This window comes from Eimeria maxima, genomic scaffold, assembly GCF_000499605.1.
Source record: "Eimeria maxima Weybridge genomic scaffold, Emw_scaff303, whole genome shotgun sequence".
NCBI classification, from domain to species: domain Eukaryota; phylum Apicomplexa; class Conoidasida; order Eucoccidiorida; family Eimeriidae; genus Eimeria; species Eimeria maxima.
In genome coordinates this window covers 1-19,399 of record NW_013565878.1, presented here as the reverse complement: position 1 = coordinate 19,399, position 19,399 = coordinate 1, and the positions used below count along the sequence as shown (strand labels likewise).

General features: G+C 50.5%; 4 protein-coding genes across 4 annotated transcripts; 3 read left to right on the top strand and 1 right to left on the bottom strand.

The window, feature by feature from the left end:
- Positions 1 to 1,225: 1,225 nt before the first annotated feature.
- EMWEY_00027390 (hypothetical protein, conserved) lies at positions 1,226 to 4,251 on the bottom strand (the record flags this gene model as incomplete). The annotated part of the gene is made up of 5 exons (XM_013481280.1): positions 1,226 to 1,303; positions 1,597 to 2,691; positions 2,864 to 2,957; positions 3,132 to 3,289; positions 3,520 to 4,251. The coding sequence occupies 5 exons, from the start codon at positions 4,249 to 4,251 to the stop codon at positions 1,226 to 1,228; spliced, it is 2,157 nt and encodes a 718-aa protein (XP_013336734.1).
- A 1,108-nt stretch (positions 4,252 to 5,359) lies between these two features.
- EMWEY_00027380 (RNA-binding protein, putative) lies at positions 5,360 to 7,121 on the top strand (the record flags this gene model as incomplete). The annotated part of the gene is made up of 7 exons (XM_013481279.1): positions 5,360 to 5,591; positions 5,727 to 5,779; positions 5,943 to 6,074; positions 6,277 to 6,382; positions 6,545 to 6,624; positions 6,758 to 6,824; positions 7,036 to 7,121. The coding sequence occupies 7 exons, from the start codon at positions 5,360 to 5,362 to the stop codon at positions 7,119 to 7,121; spliced, it is 756 nt and encodes a 251-aa protein (XP_013336733.1).
- Positions 7,122 to 9,839: 2,718 nt separating this feature from the next.
- On the top strand, positions 9,840 to 12,921 carry EMWEY_00027370 (radical SAM domain containing protein, putative; the record flags this gene model as incomplete). The annotated part of the gene is made up of 5 exons (XM_013481278.1): positions 9,840 to 10,365; positions 10,524 to 10,873; positions 11,463 to 11,528; positions 11,698 to 11,840; positions 12,027 to 12,921. 5 exons carry the CDS (start codon positions 9,840 to 9,842, stop codon positions 12,919 to 12,921), a joined length of 1,980 nt encoding a protein of 659 aa, XP_013336732.1.
- Positions 12,922 to 15,727: 2,806 nt separating this feature from the next.
- Positions 15,728 to 18,056, top strand: EMWEY_00027360 (60S ribosomal protein L3, putative; the record flags this gene model as incomplete). The annotated part of the gene is made up of 4 exons (XM_013481277.1): positions 15,728 to 15,812; positions 16,217 to 16,327; positions 16,837 to 17,210; positions 17,460 to 18,056. The coding sequence occupies 4 exons, from the start codon at positions 15,728 to 15,730 to the stop codon at positions 18,054 to 18,056; spliced, it is 1,167 nt and encodes a 388-aa protein (XP_013336731.1).
- Between the last annotated feature and the right edge of the window lie 1,343 nt (positions 18,057 to 19,399).

Here is a 19,399-nt window from a genome sequence, read left to right as displayed (position 1 = left end):
AACTACGGCAGTAGTAGCTTAGCAGCAGAAAAAAGCAGCAGCAACAACAACGGCAAAAACGCAGACAACAGCAGGCTGAGCTGCAGTATTCGATACACGGGCAGCAGAAGGGCGACAACAACCTAACCTGGAACAGCAGCAACAACGTGAGCAGCAACAGCAGTAGAAGCAGCAGTAGCGTAGGGGCAGCAGCACCTGATCAGCTGCAGCAGGCGACTAATCAAGTCATTTGCCTGTGTAGATGCTGCTGTCTGTCTATTGCAGGGAAATCATCGAGCTCGTCTTCCTTGCTACTGCTTGCTGCTGCTGGTCTCCCTGAACTGTTGCTGCAGCAGCTGCTGCTGCTGCAGCTGCTGCTAGAGTGTACGTACAACAATCTTAAGGCTTGGGACGCACGCGCATCCTCAAATAAGTCATAAATATAATTTAAATTTAAAGGTAGGAAGAAGATTTCCCTAGACCGGCTGTCTTCAACAATATCGAGTTATAGGTGCAGCCAGCCCCGAGGGCTGCTGCAAGAGCAGCTAGAGCAGTAGCTAGAGCAGCAACAAGGGAAACAGCAGCAATACCAAATAATGAAATCCTCTTGCTTTTAATCCACCATTAAAAAAATATTGAAGTACCACTAACTATAAACCGGCAACGCCAATAACACCCCCCAATCCAAACTCCCAGGGTCACCTCCCCACATTGCCTAAACCCTAACCCCTACACCCTCAAGAGCAAGAGCGTTTCGCCGAAGCACACGGCTTACAATGTGCAACAACGCATCTCTTCTCGTGTTGACGCCTTGCAGCCGAACCTACAACATTGTCAGCCTAAATCCTAAACCCTAAACTGTCAACCCTATGACCTGTATCAACACCTCCCTACGCCTAAGCCGTTAGCAGATGGCAGTCAAACACCTGGGCCAAATCCCAAACACTAAAAGAAGTGGGCCTCCCACTCCTCAATAAAACCCGCGTTCTACTGCTGCGCAGGAGGTACTAGCTGTTGCTGCAGTTGCTGCTGCTTCTGCTGTTGTTGTTGCTGCTGCTTCTGCTGTTGTTGTTGTTGCTGCTGCTGCTCTTGCTGCTGCTGCGACAGCAGTCTATAGAACCTTGAAGCAGCAGTGGGAGAAAACGGGCGAATGCGCATGCGTGTTCGTAAGCAGGCCCTAAACCTTTATTCACGGTTTAGGGTTTACAAATAGTGGACCTGCACCAGGGGCCATAAACCTAAATACTCAAGACACTGAGTAGATGAGGTCGATTGTAACAGCCTTCCTTTCGTATGCCAGAAACCCCTTCACAGGTCGAGTGTCCTGCAGCAGAAGCAACAGCAGCAACAGCGCATACAACCGTGAAAGGAACCCATTCACATACAGCGCCACGCAACGGGCAGCAGCAGTGTATAGAGGAACAAATACCAACAGCACCAACAGCAGTAACGCCACCACTGGCATCGCCATTCACAACCGAAGCAACTGCAGCAGCGGCAACAACGTAACAGCAACTGCAGCATCAGCAGCAACACCAGCAGCAGCACCTGGTAGCAGGCCAAGCCTCGATCGGCAAGCAGTCCAAGGAAGTGGCTTCGAGTTGTTGGGTCTCTCACAGTTGACGCCAGCACGCAAAGTCTCCTCGGCTGCTGCTGCTCTTGCTGTTGCTGCTGCTGTAGGTCTCCGCACCCCAGCAGGAACTTGAGGGCATCAGCTAATGTGACGTTAAGACTTAAATCAAACAGCAAGTCTGCAGCAACAATGAACTGGTATACAGCAGGAACACCCCGGTTGCTGCAGTTACTGCAGAGTTTGCTGCTGCTTCCTCGCGGGCTGCTGCTACTGCTGCTGCTTTGCTGCTGCAACTGCTGCTGCTGCAAGATGGCAATTCCTTGCGAGGAGATCTGCGGCGCATCTGTAGCCACGCTTGTGAGGTCTAGACACCCGACCATACACACCGCTCTACTGCTGCTGCTGCTGCTACTACTACTACTACTGCTGCTGCTGCTGGTGTTACATGGCGTTGTGTCTTGCACGTCTTGCTGTTCGCGTTCATCGTCTGTGTCGTCTACAGACGATGCTGCAGCAGCTGCTGCAGCAACGGCCAACGCTGCTTCAGGGTGTACGTACACCCCATTAAGGGTTAGGTTGCTGCTGCAGTTTGCTGCAATAAAGGGTGTCCTGTCTGTTGCTGCATAAAGCCTGAGATCCTCCATGCGCTGTGCTGCGGCTGCCGCAGTAGACCCAATGCCACAGCCTATTTCTAAGATAGAAACCCTTTCTTTGCTGCTGCAGCTGCTGCAGCTGCTGCAGCTGCTGCAGACGTTGCTCCGACTGCTGCTGCTGCTGCCGCTTAGGCTAATGCTGCTGCTGAAGTCTTGCTGCCGATCCGAGAGTTCCTCCTCATCGTCCTGCCCCTGTTCCTGCTGCTGCTGCTGTTGCTGCTGCTGCTGCCGATCGATGTTCGCGAGCAGGTCCGCCAGCCACGGCGCAGCAGGAGCAGCACCATCAAAGTTTACTGGTGCTTCACTCCTGCTGCTGCTGCTGTCCGTGCTGCTGCAGCTCTTGTTGCTGAGAAGGTTGTTGCTGCTGCTGGTACCCAAGGAAGCGCAGCAGCAAGAAGCAGCTAACTGGTGTCCATACATCGCAAGGTACTCCCCTAGATGAAGGCCCGCTGTCCAAGAACGTAGTCCTAGTTCGTTGTGTCTTGGCTGCAGCAGCAGCAACAACGGCAACAGCAGAAGCAGCAGGAGCAGCAGATATTCGTCCGAGAAAACACGGCGACGGCCATATCCAGCAGCAAACGCACGGGCGCAGCGGCAGCAGCAACAGCTGCAAAATCTGCTGCAAAAACTGCCTTTGGTTTTGCGTTTAGTTGCTTACATGCACTCTACAGGTAACATATTGCTCTGCCGGTCTGTCAAGAATTTGAAAGGATAAGTAAGAGTAACGCGACGTCTCTTCCCTTCTCATCAAGCTGCACCACAGACACCAAACCCTAAACCCCAAACAATAAACCTTCATTCCGACGTTTAAAGGTCTAGAAGTAGCAAACTGGCTGCGATTCGGAAGCATGATGGATTAGGGGGGTTGTCGCGTCGTTGCAACGGTTCTAGAATTTAGGGTTTACTGTTTAGGGTTTAGGGTTTACGCGAATACAGAGTCACAGAAGGCATCTGTGAGGGGCAGCTGCAGCAGCTCTGCTGCAGTGTACAGACACTTGAGGAGTCGCTGCATGTAGACAGCAGGGGGAAGATGCTCCCGTAGCGGATGCTGCTCAAGGACTTCTCGGACAAAGCGGAGTTGCAGCTGCAACAGCAACGTCAGCAGTAGCAGCGGCAATATCAGCAGAAGCACCAAGAACAGGAGCAACAGCAATATCAGCAGCAGCAGCAATTTAAACAACAGCAGCAGAAAACTGGGCAACAGCAACAGCAGCAGAATCATACGACCCTCCTGCTGCGGCTGATGAGCAACAGCGACGAGAAGTGTTGCACAGGAACATCCCCATAACTGCGTCCTAGGGTTTGGGGTTTTACCTCAGGGTCTCGGATAATAGAAAACTGAAGACAGAGAGGCAGCACGCGATGAAGAGGAGCAGCACGCGCAATTCGTCTTCTTAATATCTGCAACAGCACCTCCTGTGCTGCACTAGAGAGATCCTGCTGCTGCTGTTGCAGAAGCAGCTGCTGCAGCCGCTTCTGCTGCTGGAGCTGACACACTGCATCTACCAGCGCCTCTTCGTCCTCCCAGGACAAGCCATCGTTTGGGATGACCCCCAACATTGTCTGCTGCTGCTGCTGCTGCGGATGGCGCTGCAGCAGCTGCTGCTGCTGCCGCAGCCGCTGTTGCTGCGCTGCAGCAGCAGCCTCTGCTGCGGACTCTAGCACCTCCTCTACGGTATCTGCTCCAAAGGGCAGGCGTATGTCTGCTTGTATATGACAGCTGCAGCAGCATTTGGTGCTGCTGCTGCTGTCAGGCGGGCAGCTGCAAGCGAGACAGGCAGCAGCTGCTGCAAAGACCGCAGCAGCAGCAGCTGCTGCTGCTGCTGATGGCAGAGATTCATCTTCCTCGCTGCAGTCGCTTGAAGGCTTCTGTGATGGAGTTACAGGAGAAGCAAAACCGCTTTGTGGGGATAGCAGCTGTGGCTGTTGCTGTTGTTGTTGTTGTTGTTGCTGCAGCATCGCTGCCAAGCTCCGCTCCGGCCCCTGTTGCTGGCTCTCCGGCTGCAGCCGCTGCTGCAGCTGCTGCTGCAGCTGCTGCTGCGCCATGTCGTGCGTGCTGGTGCGGGGCACTTCCGGTGTTGTTTCTGGTGCTTCTGCTGTCGCTACGTCCTCCGTCGTTGACAAAGTTCTAATGAGAAGGGTGCAGCAGCAACAACAGCAGAAACAACGCTGCAGCAGCAGCAACCGCGTACATAGACTACCGCTCAGATGGTCAAACCCGAACCAACCTGGCTATTTATGCATTTGCTTCTGTTATTGGTGCCTCCACAACTACTGTCGCCACATTCGCTGCGGTTGTTGCTGTTGCTGTTGCTGCTGTTGCTGCTGTTGTTACAGTTGCGCACAACGCACCAGCTGCTTCTGTCCTTTCAGCTCCTCCTGGGCTGCTGCTGCTGCTTCTGCAACTCAAAGCTGTCGATGAAATGCTGCACAAAGAACAGCAACAACAGCAGCAGCAGCGACAACTCCTGTGAGGAGGGTCACTGCAGATTGCTGCTGCTGGCCCCCTTGGTGAAGCAAAGCCTGTAAACACCTAACAGCAGCAACAACAGCAACAACAGTAATAGCAAAACATTAAAGCTTACAACTTAGGAAGTACATGAAATACAACACAATGAGTCAAGAAGATCGGCGCTGCTGCTGCTGCGGCTGCTGCTGCTCGACAGTGCCTTGAACGCCGCCGCCGCAGCACCAGCAGCAGCAGCAGCAGCAGCAGCAGCCGCTGCTCATGCTGCTGCCGCTATTGGGAAGATTTCGGCACTTCCAGCTCCCCAATTCTTTTTGTGCAGCAGCATAAATCCTTTGCTGCTGTCTGATATAGCAAGTGTATGCATTCGTGGTGCTGCTGAGGGTTTAGGGTTTGGGGTTTGGGGTTTAGGGTTTGCCGCTGCATGCGCTGCTGCCCCCCTCCCTTCAATCACAGTTTGTGTTGGGGCGTTCCCTTAAAATTAAAATTCAACAGCTGCTTGTATGAGCAGCTCACAGGACACCAATACAGAAACAGCAGCGGCAGCAGCAGCGGCATTAGCAGCAGCTGCAGCAGCAGCGCCCAACAAAGCACAGAGGAGCCGTAGTAGCAGGGACTACTGCTCGTAGGCGGCGTAGATTGTCTTGACGGCGGCAGCAACAGCAGCAGCACCAGCATCGTATAACGATGGAGTCGGCAACAGCAACAGCGCCCGCACCCGCTGCAGCAGCAGCACCAGCTGCTCCCGCCTCTACCCCAACCTCACCAGCGGCAGCAACACCCGCTACAGCAGCGGCACCTGCATCGACAGCGCCAGCAGCAGCTCCGGCTCCAGCAGCAGCAGCACCACCAGCAGCAGCACCAGCAGCAGCCCCTGCCCAGAAATCCGATCCGGTTTCAGCGGACAGCAAGAGTTCAGGTAAGACAATGCTGCTGCTATTGCTGCTTCCGCTGTTGCCGCTGCTACCCCACTTGTGCCTACGAGTGCCAACCCACCCAAGCACCTAGCTGGTGGTCTAGGGTTTAGGGTTTAGAGTGTGGGGTTTGTGAACAGAAGCGGTGGTTTCGGGTTTTGATCAGGAATGGGCTGAGCTGCAGAAGCTGCAGGTGAGAGATGACTAAAAGCCCTAAACCCTAAACCCTTGCTAGGCTTTGGGCTGTGTTCCTACACAGTTGAGGGTCAGGTGTGTAGAGCGTATGAACTCGTATGCATGCTGCTCTCATGGTAGTTTGTGCTGCTTCTGTTGCTACTGCTGTATACGCACTTCAGGATTTGCAGGAAGATGCGGAGTTCGGGTCACTGCTGCAGCCGGGAGAAGGAGGAGCAGCAGACGGAGCAGCAGCAGCAGCTGCTGCTGCTGCAGCAAACGATGCAGATAAACGGTCTGTTTACGTTGGAAATGTAAGGCCTGTGCAATAACAGCAGCAGCAACAGCACTAGTAGGAGCAACAATGGAAGCAGCAGTAGCTGCTGCTGCTTCCTTCTGTGCGTATACTGCTCGGGTTCGTGCTACCTGGGTTGCACCTTCTAGCGGTTGGGGTGATTGACTTTTTTTCGTGTGTGCTGGTGTTGCTGCCCCTGATGCTGCCTCTGCGGTATGCAGGTGGACTACTCGGCGACTCCTGCAGATTTGCAGGAACATTTTAAAGGTTGCGGACCAATCAATAGAATTACAATTATGGTCGACAAGTTCACAGGACACCCCAAGGGTCCGCTGCTGCTGCTGCTGATGCTGCTGCTCATAGCGGCTGCTGCTTCCCTGGTGCTGCTGTTTCTTTCCGCTGGTGGTGCTTTTATTGGTGCTCGGGTGTTGCTGTCGCTGTGGCTGTTGCTTGCACGTTTACGGTGTTTGGCTTGGCTGGCTTGAACAGGTGCTGCTGTTGTTGCTGCTGCTGCTGCTGCAGGATATGCTTACATTGAGTTCGGCTCCGAGCTTGCTGCTCAGCACGCGGTGCTGCTGTCCGATTCGACTTTGAAGGACAGACAAATAAAAGTGAGCTTACAGCAGTTAGGAAGAGGGTTTAGGCTTATGGCTCGGGTCAATGGTTTAGGGTTTAGGATTTAGGGTTTGGGTGCATGTACAGGTTGTTTCGAAGAGAAAGAACATTCCAGGGATGTCTCGCGGTAGAGGTGGCGCGTGGAGACCTCGGGGTGCCATTCCTTTCCGAGGAAGGTAAGGAGATGCTTAAACCCTTAGCCCTTTTATATGCCGTAAACCCTAAACCGTACACCAGTAAACCGTAAGGCGGCGCTTGCAGTCGCAGCCATCTCGTCTCAGTTCAAGTTGTGGCAAGGATTTAGGGCTGTAGTGTTCGGGCAAGGTTTAGGGTTTAGGGCTAAGGGTTTGCTTGTATGTCTGCAGAGGTCGAGGCGGCGGTGGCTTCAGGCCGCTTTATAGAGGCCGTGGGGGAGCTGGCAGGGGTTATGGCAGGCCGTACTAAGCACTAAACCCTAGTTTGTGGTGTATCTAGGGTCTAGGGTTTAGGGTTTATAGTTTTGAAGCTTTATAGAGTCAAACTTGGGGTAGCTACTGGCACCCACCTCCGCTAGTGACCAACAAGTGCAGCAGAAGTTGCTGCTGGCTGCTGCTGCAAGAGCAGCAGCAGCAGCTGCTGCTGTTGCAGCTGCTACTGCTGCAACTGTTGCTTCTGCATCTTTCATCAGAGCCTGCCGCTGCTTTCATTAGAGCTGTGAGGAGGCCTCAGCTGCAAATCAGCAGCAGCAGCAGCGGCACTTGCAGCAGCATTGGCAGCAGCAGCAGCAGCAGCGTTGAGGACTGTCTGTGGGCTTTTTCTTTCTTTCTATTTGCTTGGTCTGTCATAATAATGTCCTTGTTGCCATAATTGTATTTGTTCTAATGTAACAATACAAGAAGGTAAAAAGAGCAGCGAAGATAAATGTTATTATATGTCTCTTTTCTTCTAGTGCTTAATGTTCCTTCTGCGGCCCTTACTGGCTTTTCTAAACGGCTTAGCGAGGTTTAGGGTTTAGGGTATAGTATTTTCTTAGTGGTGAGTAACACCAGGAAGGATGAAAGTAGGTATCAGTCGAATGTATTGGGCAGAACATGCCACAAGTTTTTCTGCATTTCGCTGCTGTTGCTGTTGCTGCAGCTTCTCTGCCGAGCTGTTCAGCGTACAGAGGCGATTTGGAGGTTAATCTTTCTTCTCCATTCTGCTGCATCGGCAGCAGCTGCAGGTCGACCATCTTGTAGTGTTTCTTGTTATAAACACTCATATGATTTTATAGGTTTTAGTTCTTCCCCATCTGAGTAGCAATGCAGCATTTAATACATCTTTAGCTTTCTTGAAATACTGCCTCTACTGCATGAGTTGTTTGTTTTTGTCTCATTATTATTTGCATTTTGTGCATCTAAGAAGGGAAGGATATCGGTAGATGGCTTCATCGCCTGCCTATCTGTTGCTTCCAATGCAAAATGGCGGTTAAAATGCATTTTTACGAGAAATGAGTCATCAAAAATCGATTTTAGTTCATTATTTCAATTTTTGTTGTATTTTCACTCTACAGAACAACGCGGAGAATAACCATCCCTCTCGCTAGGCTCGAGCCTGGATGTTCATTCTCCTTATGCAGAGGCGACTGAGTCCCTAAAATATCCTCATCGTAACGGTGTTACTTTATTTAGATTGATACAAACGAGTTTAAATTTAAACTAAATACACTATAATTCAATAAAAATGGTTATAGAGGCGAACAGAACAACACAGACAAGTAGAACAACAGTAACCGACTACTAAGCTACAAACAATTGAAATGCATCTGCGTTTTCGCGTAAAGTTTAGACATTTAGGTTAAACCTTTGAGGAAATATCATTTATCGTGTTGCTTTTTATTGTTTCAAATCAACATTATGGAAGATTTAATTCAAAATAAGCCGGTATGCGTCATTAGAACGGGATCGGGCCGCCGAGTCGTCTTCGCTGCTTAGCAGCACATTTGATGACCCATTTTAAGTATTTTTGCTTTTTCTTTACTTTTATTGGCATTTTTTGTTTGCTTGTATGTGTTTTAGCTGCTAAATTAAAACAAAAAAGCCTTCAAAGGGAATCTTAATTTCCCCTTTCCCCCGTTGCACAACGAGAGGAGGGAACACTGTCTTTATTTTCTCTTCTTTCTTCCTTCTGCGTATAAGCATTGCCCATTGTTGCTTATAGCATCATTCATAAATATGCCATTTTAAAGGTCATTTATACCTTAAGAGTTGCTGTTACTTGAGAAGACGGCAAAATGAGGGAAGACGAGCAGCTCGGACCTAAACGCTGAACCCGAAACCGCCTTTATTGAACAGGAAGGCATTCACTAAGAGCCTATTATTGCTGCGTAATGCGCCTCTTTCCTATGAGGACGCCTCTTAGTCTGTTTTTCTTTGTGTCGTTTTTCCTTCCCTTTTCTTTGTTTTTGTGTTCGTTGCTGCTGTTCTTTCCATCTTGTTCTTGGGGCTTTCTTATTCTTCCCCCTGCTGCTAGCAGCAGCAAGCAGATGCATGCTGCTGTTCCCTCTTTAAACCTTTTCTTCTTGCAGGCTAGGGTTTCCTCTCCGCCTAAGTTGCTGCAGTGTTTGCGCCAAAAGGGTGTATGCAACAATACAGGCAATTGCAGCTTCCTGCTGCTGCTGCAGCAACGGCAGCATCAGCACAGCAGCCCGCTGCGTGCCGCTGCTGCGGCTTCTCCTGCTACTAATCCCTTTAAACGTGTTATTTCAAACGTACCTCTTATCGGGGAGAGCGAAAAATGCCCAAATCTTTCCAATGTCTTCAATCCTCTGCAGCGGCCCCTTCCTACCAAGTGCTTTCACCACCAGCAGCAGCAGAAACAACAACACAAGCAACGGCACGCGAATTCTGCCTTTCTGGAGAAGCCAGATTCAGAGGCCAGCAGCGGCAGCAGCAGCAACAACAACTCCCACAGCGCCACCAGCACATACAACAGCTGTAGCAACAACAACAGCAGCAGCAACGACAACAGCAGCAGCAGCAATGCTACCCTGGATTTGATGAGTGCGCACGAGTTTAGTGTATACATACACCTGCCGTTTTGCCTGCGCCGATGTCATTTCTGCGCATTTCCCATTGTGCTGCTGCCCAGCAGCAGCAGAACAGCAGCAGCAGCAGCAGCAGAAGGATATCTTCCGCTGGTTCAGCGGGAGATGGCAGCAGAATTTGAGGCGTTCTTAAAACCTCACACACAACGCGTGCAGCAGCTGAAGCAGCTACTGCAACAGCAGCAGCAAGGTGAGCAGATTCAGCAGCAGCAGCAGCACCGGCAAACGGCACTACTTCTACCTGATGTGCAGGAAGCACTTGTACGTGTCCTGTTCCCAGCAGCAGTTGCCAACACGTCAGGCAGCAAATGTGTTGTTGCGCCAATGCCGGCTACTGCTACAGCACCAGCTGCTGCTGCTGGAGCAACAGGAAGAAGCCGGCTGCTGCGCTCTGTCTACTTCGGCGGGGGAACGCCGTCCTTGATGCCACCAGATATGCTGCAGCAGCTGCTGCACCAAATTAAAGCATTTGAGGCTGATCTGCAGCAGCTGCTGCAGCAGCAGCTGTTGCTGCATGACGCGCTACGGGGGAACCTTCCTAAGTCTACACAAGGCGCCCTACGGCGGCAGCAACAACAGCAGCAACGGCAGCAGGAAAAACAGCCTGAGGTGTCAATTGAGATATACCCAGGTAAGCATGAAACGTTTGAAGCTGCGCCTGTCCTTAAATGCATGTTTGCTCGAGACGCTGCTGTTTAGCTTCCCCTGCTGCTGCTGCTGCTGCAGGTACACTGGACGAAGAGCGACTGCAGCAGTATTTATATCTTGGAATCAACCGTTTCTCGTTAGGTGTACAGACACTCCATGAACCAACTCTCAAAATCCTGGGCAGGTACCCGGCAAGCATCGCGAACAGCAGAAGCACCAGCAGCAGCGGCTGCAGCAACAGCAGCAGTGGCAGCAGCTGCGAGAACGGCAGCGACAGCAACAGCAGCTGCAGCAGCAGCACCAGCAGCAGCATGGTGCCTAGCCACAGTCGGGACAGCCTGCATGCGCTGCGTTTGCTGCGTCGCTATGGTTTGCTTCATCGGACTTCTGTTGATATAATTTTTAGTGTACAGACACAGCAGCAGTTGCTGCGAGAGCTAGGGCTGATGACGCGTCTTTGTGTTGGTCATATATCTTTATACGAGCTCCAAGTAAGGCCAGCATGCGCCCTGCTGCTGTTGCTGCTGCTGCTGCTTCTGCTGCAGTTAGTGAGGAAGCAGCAGCAGCGATGGACGGAGCTCCTTGTAGCACCAGACGTTGTAAACGCAGCTGCGGCAGCAGAGGCAGCAGCGGGTGCAGCAGCAACAACGAGATTAGTTGTTGCTGCTAATACCTCTGCTGCATGCACTGCAGCAACAAGGTGATGCACTGCTTCTGCCTTGTGTCTTTGCTGAATGCGCTGAAGCTTGATGAAGGTTCTCGTTTCTATCGAAGGCCTCCAAAGTCGCTCCCTGATGCAGACACCTCAGCAGCTGTCCTCACCGCTGCTTCTCGGTAAGCTGCTGCAGCTAGTGCTGCAGCGAATGCTGCAGCAGATGACGCAGCAGCAAAGTTAAGATGTGCTTAAGGATATGCCATGGCGCATGCAACCACCAGCAGCACGATGGATCTTCTTCTCAATTGCTTGCAGGTTCCTTCAGCAGCGAGGCTATGAACATTACGAAGTTTCGTCTTTCGCTCTTCGCTATCCGTCTACCTCAGGTGCTGCAGTGTACACATCCCCGCCTTTTTCTGTCGCAGATGGCCGCAGCAGCAGAACAAGAAGCAGTAGCAGAAGCAGCAGCACCAGCAGAAGATAGCTCTCGAGTGGGGCATGCCTGCGCTATGTTTCCTTTTTAAGTGACTTTTTACCAGGGGAATCTTCTTATTTGTTGTACGCATGTACCCATACTCATGAATGCACATGCACTGCTGCTTATACACCTAAACATGCCGTGTTGCGTGCATGCCGATTGCTACGGTATTTCTTCTTCAGACGGAGAGAGAGCTGAGCACACGTCACGGCCAAGCAGCAACAGCAACAGCAGCAACAGCAGCAGCAGCAGCAGGTGCAGACACTCTCAGATGTACTGGGGCGGTGGGACGTTCTTTGGGTTTGGCATGGGTGCATCTTCCTTTGTAAGAGGCCAAAGACAAACAAACCCCCAAAAGTGCGTCGTTAATTAGACATGTTCAACGCAAGCATGTAATACACCTTAATTAAAATCCCCCTTAGAATTCGATGCTACGTTATGCTGCACTTGCTTCTACTGCTTCACTTTGCTGCATCACTTTGTTTGGCTAGTATTGGTGTTTGTGCCTCAGCTTGCCTTCTTACAAGGCACTAGTGCAGCGAGCAGCAGCACAAGAAGACATGCATGCAGGGCTGCGGGCTCATGGTAAGTGCACAACGGGCCTTACGGGGTGGGCATATACGCGAATGCAGGAGCTGCTGATGCTTAGTCTCCGCACCTCCGAGGGTGTTAATTTAATGCATCTTCTCGCCCTCACTAAAGCAGCAGCAGCAGCGGCAGCAGCACGAATTCAAGACCCAGCAGCACGAGCTGCTGAGGTTCAAAATGCAGTGAGGATTTTGCTGCAGCCATCAGCAACAATGGAGGAATTGCTGCGCTGCAGCGCGGCTGTTGCGGACTGCCAGACAGCTGAATATTCAGCAGCAACTTCAGCAGATGCAGGTGTGATGACAGGTGCAACAACAGTAGCAACAAGTGACGGAAATGGGGTATTGCTGCTGCTGCGGCAGGTGCTTCCTGCGGTGTTGTCGGGTGCTGCTGACTACCTGCGTCGCCCTGAAGTGGCGGAAATCCGGGTGTACGTGCACCCTAATCCGCAGCTTTCCTCTCAGGGCCCCAACAGCCCTTCCGACAGTATTATCCATCAACCCTTTGGGGCTGCATGCGCCGCATTGTATAAGGAGCTAAGGGAGGAAGTGGCTGACTTGCTTAAGACGGAGACGGAAGGGCAGTGGAGGTTGAGGATATTAGCAAGTGAATCCCCTACAGCAGTGGCAGCAAAGGCAATGCGGCTTCTTCACATGCTAAATAGACACCGCTGCAGCGCCAATATTAGCATTAGCTGCCGGCTGGTGCTACATGCGCCCGATGGGCTGATGCTGAGTGACGCTGTTTCGAGAGACATCTTTGTACACCTGGATGGTATATGCAAGCCCATAGAGGCATTGCTGCAAGAGGAAACATAAGTAGATGCAAGAAGAGTCGCCTTAGGCCATGCATGTGCCAAAGAGAAGCACTGCATGCGGCAGACTCCTAGGAAACCCCTTCTTTCTTCCATTCAACCAACATAAGTTCTGTTAAGGGGCGGCTGTTTATGCAGCAGGGGCATACTCAGCTCCCTGCGAATTTTCATGCCTAAGGCATGTTTGTTTGTTTTGTTCTGCGGGGGATGGGGGGAAATTTCTTCACAGTTGCCTTCACTGTAATCCCTTCTGCTGTACAGAGGGAGAACGTCTGCCTTTAACGTTTTCAACTGCAACTTAGACTGGCCCATGGCGAACAAAAGGCCCTGTGGAAGCGGTAGCGCATGCAGATTTCTCGTTAAACTCCGTAAAGTTGACCCCGTTGTGACGTCGTTTCCTACGACTTGTTCGCGCAGTGTTGTAATAATGATGAATCTCGAAGTTATAGTCGCTTTGTGGGGAGAGAAACAGCAAACACTTAGCGAGTCTTGCTGCAGGAGAGAAACAGCAAACACTTAGCGAGTCTTGCTGCAGGAGAGAAACAGCAAACGAGTCTTGCTGCAGTGTTGGTTGCAACAGGTTAGTTAGGTAAGTGATATAGCTAATTCTCAGTTGAGGTGTAGTCTGTAGTCTCGCACCTCAAATCGTGAGGTTGCCTTGTAGGGGAAGTTACAGCAGCGCGTGTTGCTTCTGCTTGATAACGCTAAACATAATTATGCTGCATGCAGCACAGCAGTGAACTCCTGCCATTGATGCATACAAGTCCCTTAATGCACGCACAGGTGACTGGTCTAGTGTCTGTTTACTGGAGTCCCGTGTATGAGAAAGCGTTTGGTTAAGTGGCTACTTAAGAACCTCTCGTGCTTGGATCCGAGATGTTGTTCACGTTTGTTGCATAATATGTATTAAGTTGGTAGATATTTCACTAAGAAACTATCTGTCCTTGCTTGGCTGTCGGCAGTCAGCCTGTTCTACAGTAGAATCGCATGTATCAACTTCAACTAGTATCAACTTCACCGTGTTGTTAGTTAACCCATAAAAAGGGGGGCATGGGGGCTGTTACACGTGAAGTTGTAGGAGAAGTTACAGCAGCACGCGTTGCTACTGATAGGCCACCACCTAAATGAGACGCGCCTCTGCCTTTTATGTCGGTGATCAGAGGTCTCCGAAAAAACGGGAGGAAGACCAGCTGTTTCAGGGGAACAATTCGTCTAAGTATTATGACTGTATACCCCTTCGAACTTGTCCTCTGTTGAGCTCATGGTAGCACGTAAAACTTCGTCGTAGGGCTCGTGAACGCCTACTATCCCTTAGTACCCAACAAACACACAAATAGAAGCCCCCTACAGTTGTCTACATGAAACAGAGAATGCTCAGCTGTACTTGAATGCTGCTGTCCCGCATATTTGTTTAGTTGCAGCAACAAGGTGCATCACAAGCACATCATGTTTCCGCTTCCCTGATACCTCCATGCGCTTGTTCTGCTGTGCCCAAGACCCCCGAATACTAGAGAAGGCTAGCACCTGCTATGTAATTTTTATTTTATATATTGCGATTACATTGTGGGTTGCCGCTCTAACTAACAGAAGTCAATTTTGTGTCAGTCAGGAAACTGTATTTCACCAGATTGACAACCTTTGCCAAGGAGGATGAGAAAGACTGAAGAACTCCGCCATCGGGTGGCTTGTTCCCCTTGCTTTTTATCTTCTAATCAATGCTTTTCTATACATCTAAAGTGAAGGTTCCATCATCCTACAAGTGTCGATATCCTGGGACGGTTAAGAGGATAATCGGAAGTTCGTTAAGTTCTCGAAGTCCCCAACCTGCACCCTTACCCCGTTCTAGTAGACAAACGATACACCGGCAGAAATTCGCAGCAACGGCCTACATTGATCACTCATACAGAAAAGAAGGCTTTCTTGTGCTTGTATGAGGGGCTGTTTTACACCCTGTGTTGCAGCAAGGTGTGCAGCAACTCATGGCATGCCGCCGTACCTCCCGATTTAGTTGTTGAAACCTGCGTGGTTGGAGACTAGCGATATATTTCAGATACCTCATGAAATTCCGTACTTAAGTATTTTGGCTCTGCTGAAACTCCATACAATCCCTCGATATGGTGCAATCTTACCGGCAAGCGTTACGCAGTCACTGTAGGCTGGAAGCATTGTGAGTAGCTGTACGCTGCCGATTTGCATGCAGCTTTCCTACTACTGCATTGCATCCGTTTATGCGCCAACCTCAGGTGCATTAGCAAATTCCTTCGAGAGTATGCTAGACTACTTAACTCTGGATAACCTGGTTCGTAAGGCATATTCACCAATGAGGGTTCTCCGGCTGCTGGTGCTCATTTAATAGGGCACTAGCTGAGCACCAGCAGCTTTAGGTTAATTTGGGCCTAGCCGTTTTTTCAACTGCCTAAGATGCTTGAAAAAGTACGAAGAAGCTTGTAGGGAAGGGCAAAGAACGCACATTCGGCCTATGGTGTGCAGCATTGGGCTAGGGGAGGTATTTGCGCGGAAAAGAAGAAACCGTTTTAACATTTTTTTTCAGCCCTAAATATATTCTTTTAAATTAGTCGCCAACATCTCCTTCAATCCAACATACCACAGATGCATGCAGGCGCTGCTGGGTGTTGCTGTCTGCGAACATAGGGCGCTGCAGCAGCGACGGGGCTGTGGGGGGCCGCTGCGGCCGTCTGCTGCTGCTGCTGCTGCACCCGGCGCGCTGGTAAGAAGTGAGAGGCATGTGGGGCGAAGCCTAAAGACTTTTGCGGCATTTTGTGAATTTCGACTTCCGTTTTTCATGAAAAATGTCGCATAGGAAATTTGAACGGCCACGCCACGGCTCTTTGGGCTTCTGCCCAAGGAAGCGCTGCCGCCGCCATAGGGGAAAAGGTAGGCAAATATGTGATGATCTCGGGGGGCACCCTGTTCATTGCATATTATTGATTGTTTGCTGGGTTTACAATTATATGCCGTAGTTCTTATTCGATATGTTGTATTTGCTGAGGAGAGGCCCCACGGGCGATAACTCAGCACGCACGACGGGGGGGCACTGAGCCACAGCATTTAAGGGGTTTATTTTGCGGCTTAATTTAGCTGGATTTTCTCTCTTGAACGTATTTTGAGCAGCTGTAGCTTGATGTATTATCCATTTGCGGCTATTTGGAAACGGGGAGCTGCATGCTCTATATCTTTTTCAGAGGCGTTATTCATCATCAGGGAGTGGTACAGCGGCGGGCATGGACTGGATAGGAAATATCACCAGTGTTTCTCTGTTGTGTTTGCTTTATGTGCAGTAAAGGCTTTCCCCAAGGATGACCCCTCCAAGCCGCCTCATTTGACAGCCTTCATGGGCTACAAGGCTGGCATGACCCACATCGTCCGCGAGGTGGAGCGTCCAGGATCAAGTAAGTTTATTCCTTTGACATCTAAGGATAAATATATAATATGTGCAGTTGCTCTCTTCCTTTTAAGTCTGCACGGCACAGTTGCAGTGTATCTTGAATTTCTGATTCGCTCCACAACCTTGGGCGCTGGGTTTAAATGCTCACCTTACGTGATGCTGCGACCCTTCTGCTGTCTACAAGCACCTTGAGCGGTTCTTCTTGATCCGCAGCACCGTGGTGTATGTTTGAAAACAGCAGCACCCTATAGCAAATGGATTGAGTTGAGTTCTGCTCCTCAATGCAGGCTTCCATATTCCTAGTCTTGGGCTACTGGTTTCATCTTAAGCATGCAATTTAATTGTACTGCTCGATGAAACCTGACTCGCTTATGCGGGGCTGATCCTGAGAAAAACCATGGAAGTACCATTTTTCTGTATAGTCAGTCCTTTTCTCATTAGCTTGTGATTGTTTCATGTTTCCCTAGCCTTTTGTCAGTTGACCCTTCAAGCTTGTTTGTTTATTGCATGCAGAGCTGCACAAGAAGGAGGTCGTGGAGGCCGTCACCATCGTTGAGTCCCCCCCTATGATCTGCGTTGGCGTTGTTGGTTACATTGAGACTCCTAGGGGTTTGAGGGCTCTGTCGAGCGTATGGGCAGGCCACTTAAGCGAGGAGTGCCGCAGGCGCTTCTACAAAAACTGGTACAAGAGCAAGAAGAAGGCCTTCACCAGATACTCCAGAAAATACGCAGAAAACAACAAGATGCAGGCGGAGATCGACACCATCAAGCAGCACTGCTCTGTCGTCCGTGCTATCTGCCACACCCAACCCAGCAAGACCCCTACTGGCCTCCGCAAGGCTCACATTATGGAGATCCAAGTCAACGGAGGAAGTGTCGCCGATAAGGTAATTATAACAAAAAGTAATCAAACCACATTATCTGTTGCAGGGGGGATACTTGCGCACGCCTTGTTCCTCGTAGTAGCAAGCAGGCGTGTCGTGCTCTTCTCCGGGGGTTGAATGACGTTGTGCCTGTTTTTGCTTGTTCTTTCCCCGTGGGCTTCTTTTGCGAGTTTCTCCCCTTTAGCTCCATCTTTTTGTCCGTTTCTTTTCACGTATTCTTTCGTGGGTTTGCCGGGTTTTGTGTGTTACCAGGTGGACTTCGTGACAAAGATGTTCGAGTCTCCCATCCCGATTAGCGCCGTCTTCCAGCAAGATGAGATGTTGGACGTGATTGGTGTGACTAAGGGTCATGGAGTAAAGGGTGTTGTGTCTCGTTTCGGTGTGACACGTCTGCCTCGAAAGACCCACAGAGGTCTGCGTAAGGTGGCTTGTATTGGTGCTTGGCACCCTGCTCGTGTGCAGTTCCAAGTGCCTCGCCACGGTCAGAAGGGTTATTTCCATCGCACAGAGATGAACAAGAAGGTGTACCGCATTGGCAGCGGCAACGATCCTCGCAATGGCTCCACCGATGCAGATCTTACGGAGAAGCGCATTACCCCGATGGGCGGCTTCCCCCATTACGGTGAAGTCCGCAGCGACTTCATCATGATCAAGGGATGCATCGTGGGCAGCAAGAAGAGACCCATCACCTTAAGGAAGACCCTTGTGCCTCGCACTTCTCGTAGGGCTCTTGAGAACATCCACCTCAAGTTCATCGATACGTCTTCCAAGTTTGGACACGGCCGCTTCCAGACATCAGAGGAGAAGGCCAAGTTCTATGGGCCTCTTAAGAGAACTGCTGTCCTCTAAGGCATGCAATAAACGAAGCAAAAACACAAAATGTAAGATGATTATCTTCTTGTTGCCACCCCCAAACATGCCATGTGCACACACGTTTACAGGGAAACATCTGCACTCATAGATCGCTGAGCCCTCTGCCGATGACTCGGTGTATGCGGCTTTTGGGGGTTCACCTTTTTCCTCAACTCAAAACCAACCGACCATTAAGTGCAACTGAAGCTTTAAGAAGGCGTCATTTATGTCGTGTTACAGCCAATGGCATTGTCCTAGATGTAGTCTTTTCCTTGCTTCTATGTTGTGACTTCTGAGAATGTCGGGCGCTGGGTTTAAATGCTCACCTTACGTGATGCTGCGACCCTTCTGCTGTCTACAAGCACCTTGAGCGGTTCTTCTTGATCCGCAACACCGTGGTGTATGTTTGGAAACAGCAGCACCCTATAGCAAATGGATTGAGTTGAGTTCTGCTCCTCAATGCAGGCTTCCATATTCCTAGTCTTGGGCTACTGGTTTCATCTTAAGCATGCAATTTAATTGTACTGCTCGATGAAACCTGACTCGCTTATGCGGGGCTGATCCTGAGAAAAACCATGGAAGTATCACTGCACGTCGCTCGTGGTGGCCGTCAGATCAGTGAATGAGCTTTTACCTATTTCTGTGTGTCTTCGTTAGTATGCCATTGGCTCCTTAAGGAGCAGTCTACAGGGCGCTGGGTTTAAATGCTCGCCTTTTATGGCGTTGCTGCGACCCTTCTGCTGTCTACAAGCACCTTGGGCGGTTCTTCTTGATCCGCAACACCGTGGTGTATGTTTGAAAACAGCAGCACCCTATAGCAAATGGATTGAGTTGAGTTCTGCTCCTCAATGCAGACTTCCATATTCCTAGTCTTGGGCCACTGGTTTCGTCTTACGCATACAATTTAATTGTACTGCTCGATGAAACCTGACTCGCTTATGCGGGGCTGATCCTGAGAAAAACCATGGAAGTATCAACCACGATTTCTTGCGTTTGTGTTTCCTTGCTCAATAAAAGGACTTTATGATGAAAATTCCCTTTTCACCCAATCGTCTGAATGCTTGTGACGATTTAAAGGTTACCATGCATCACCATCTGACGAAGTCCTGTTTCGTTATGAGCTGTTGAGGGATGTAGGTTGTTGCATGCACAGTCAAGCCAGTGTTTCGTGAGGGTGCTAGGTTTAAATGCTCACCTTACGTGATGCTGCGACCCTTCTGCTGTCTACAAGCACCTTGAGCGGTTCTTGAGCCGCAGCACCGTGGTGTATGTTTGAAAACAGCAGCACCCTATAGCAAATGGACTGAGTCGAGTTCTGCTCCTCAATGCAGGCTTCCATA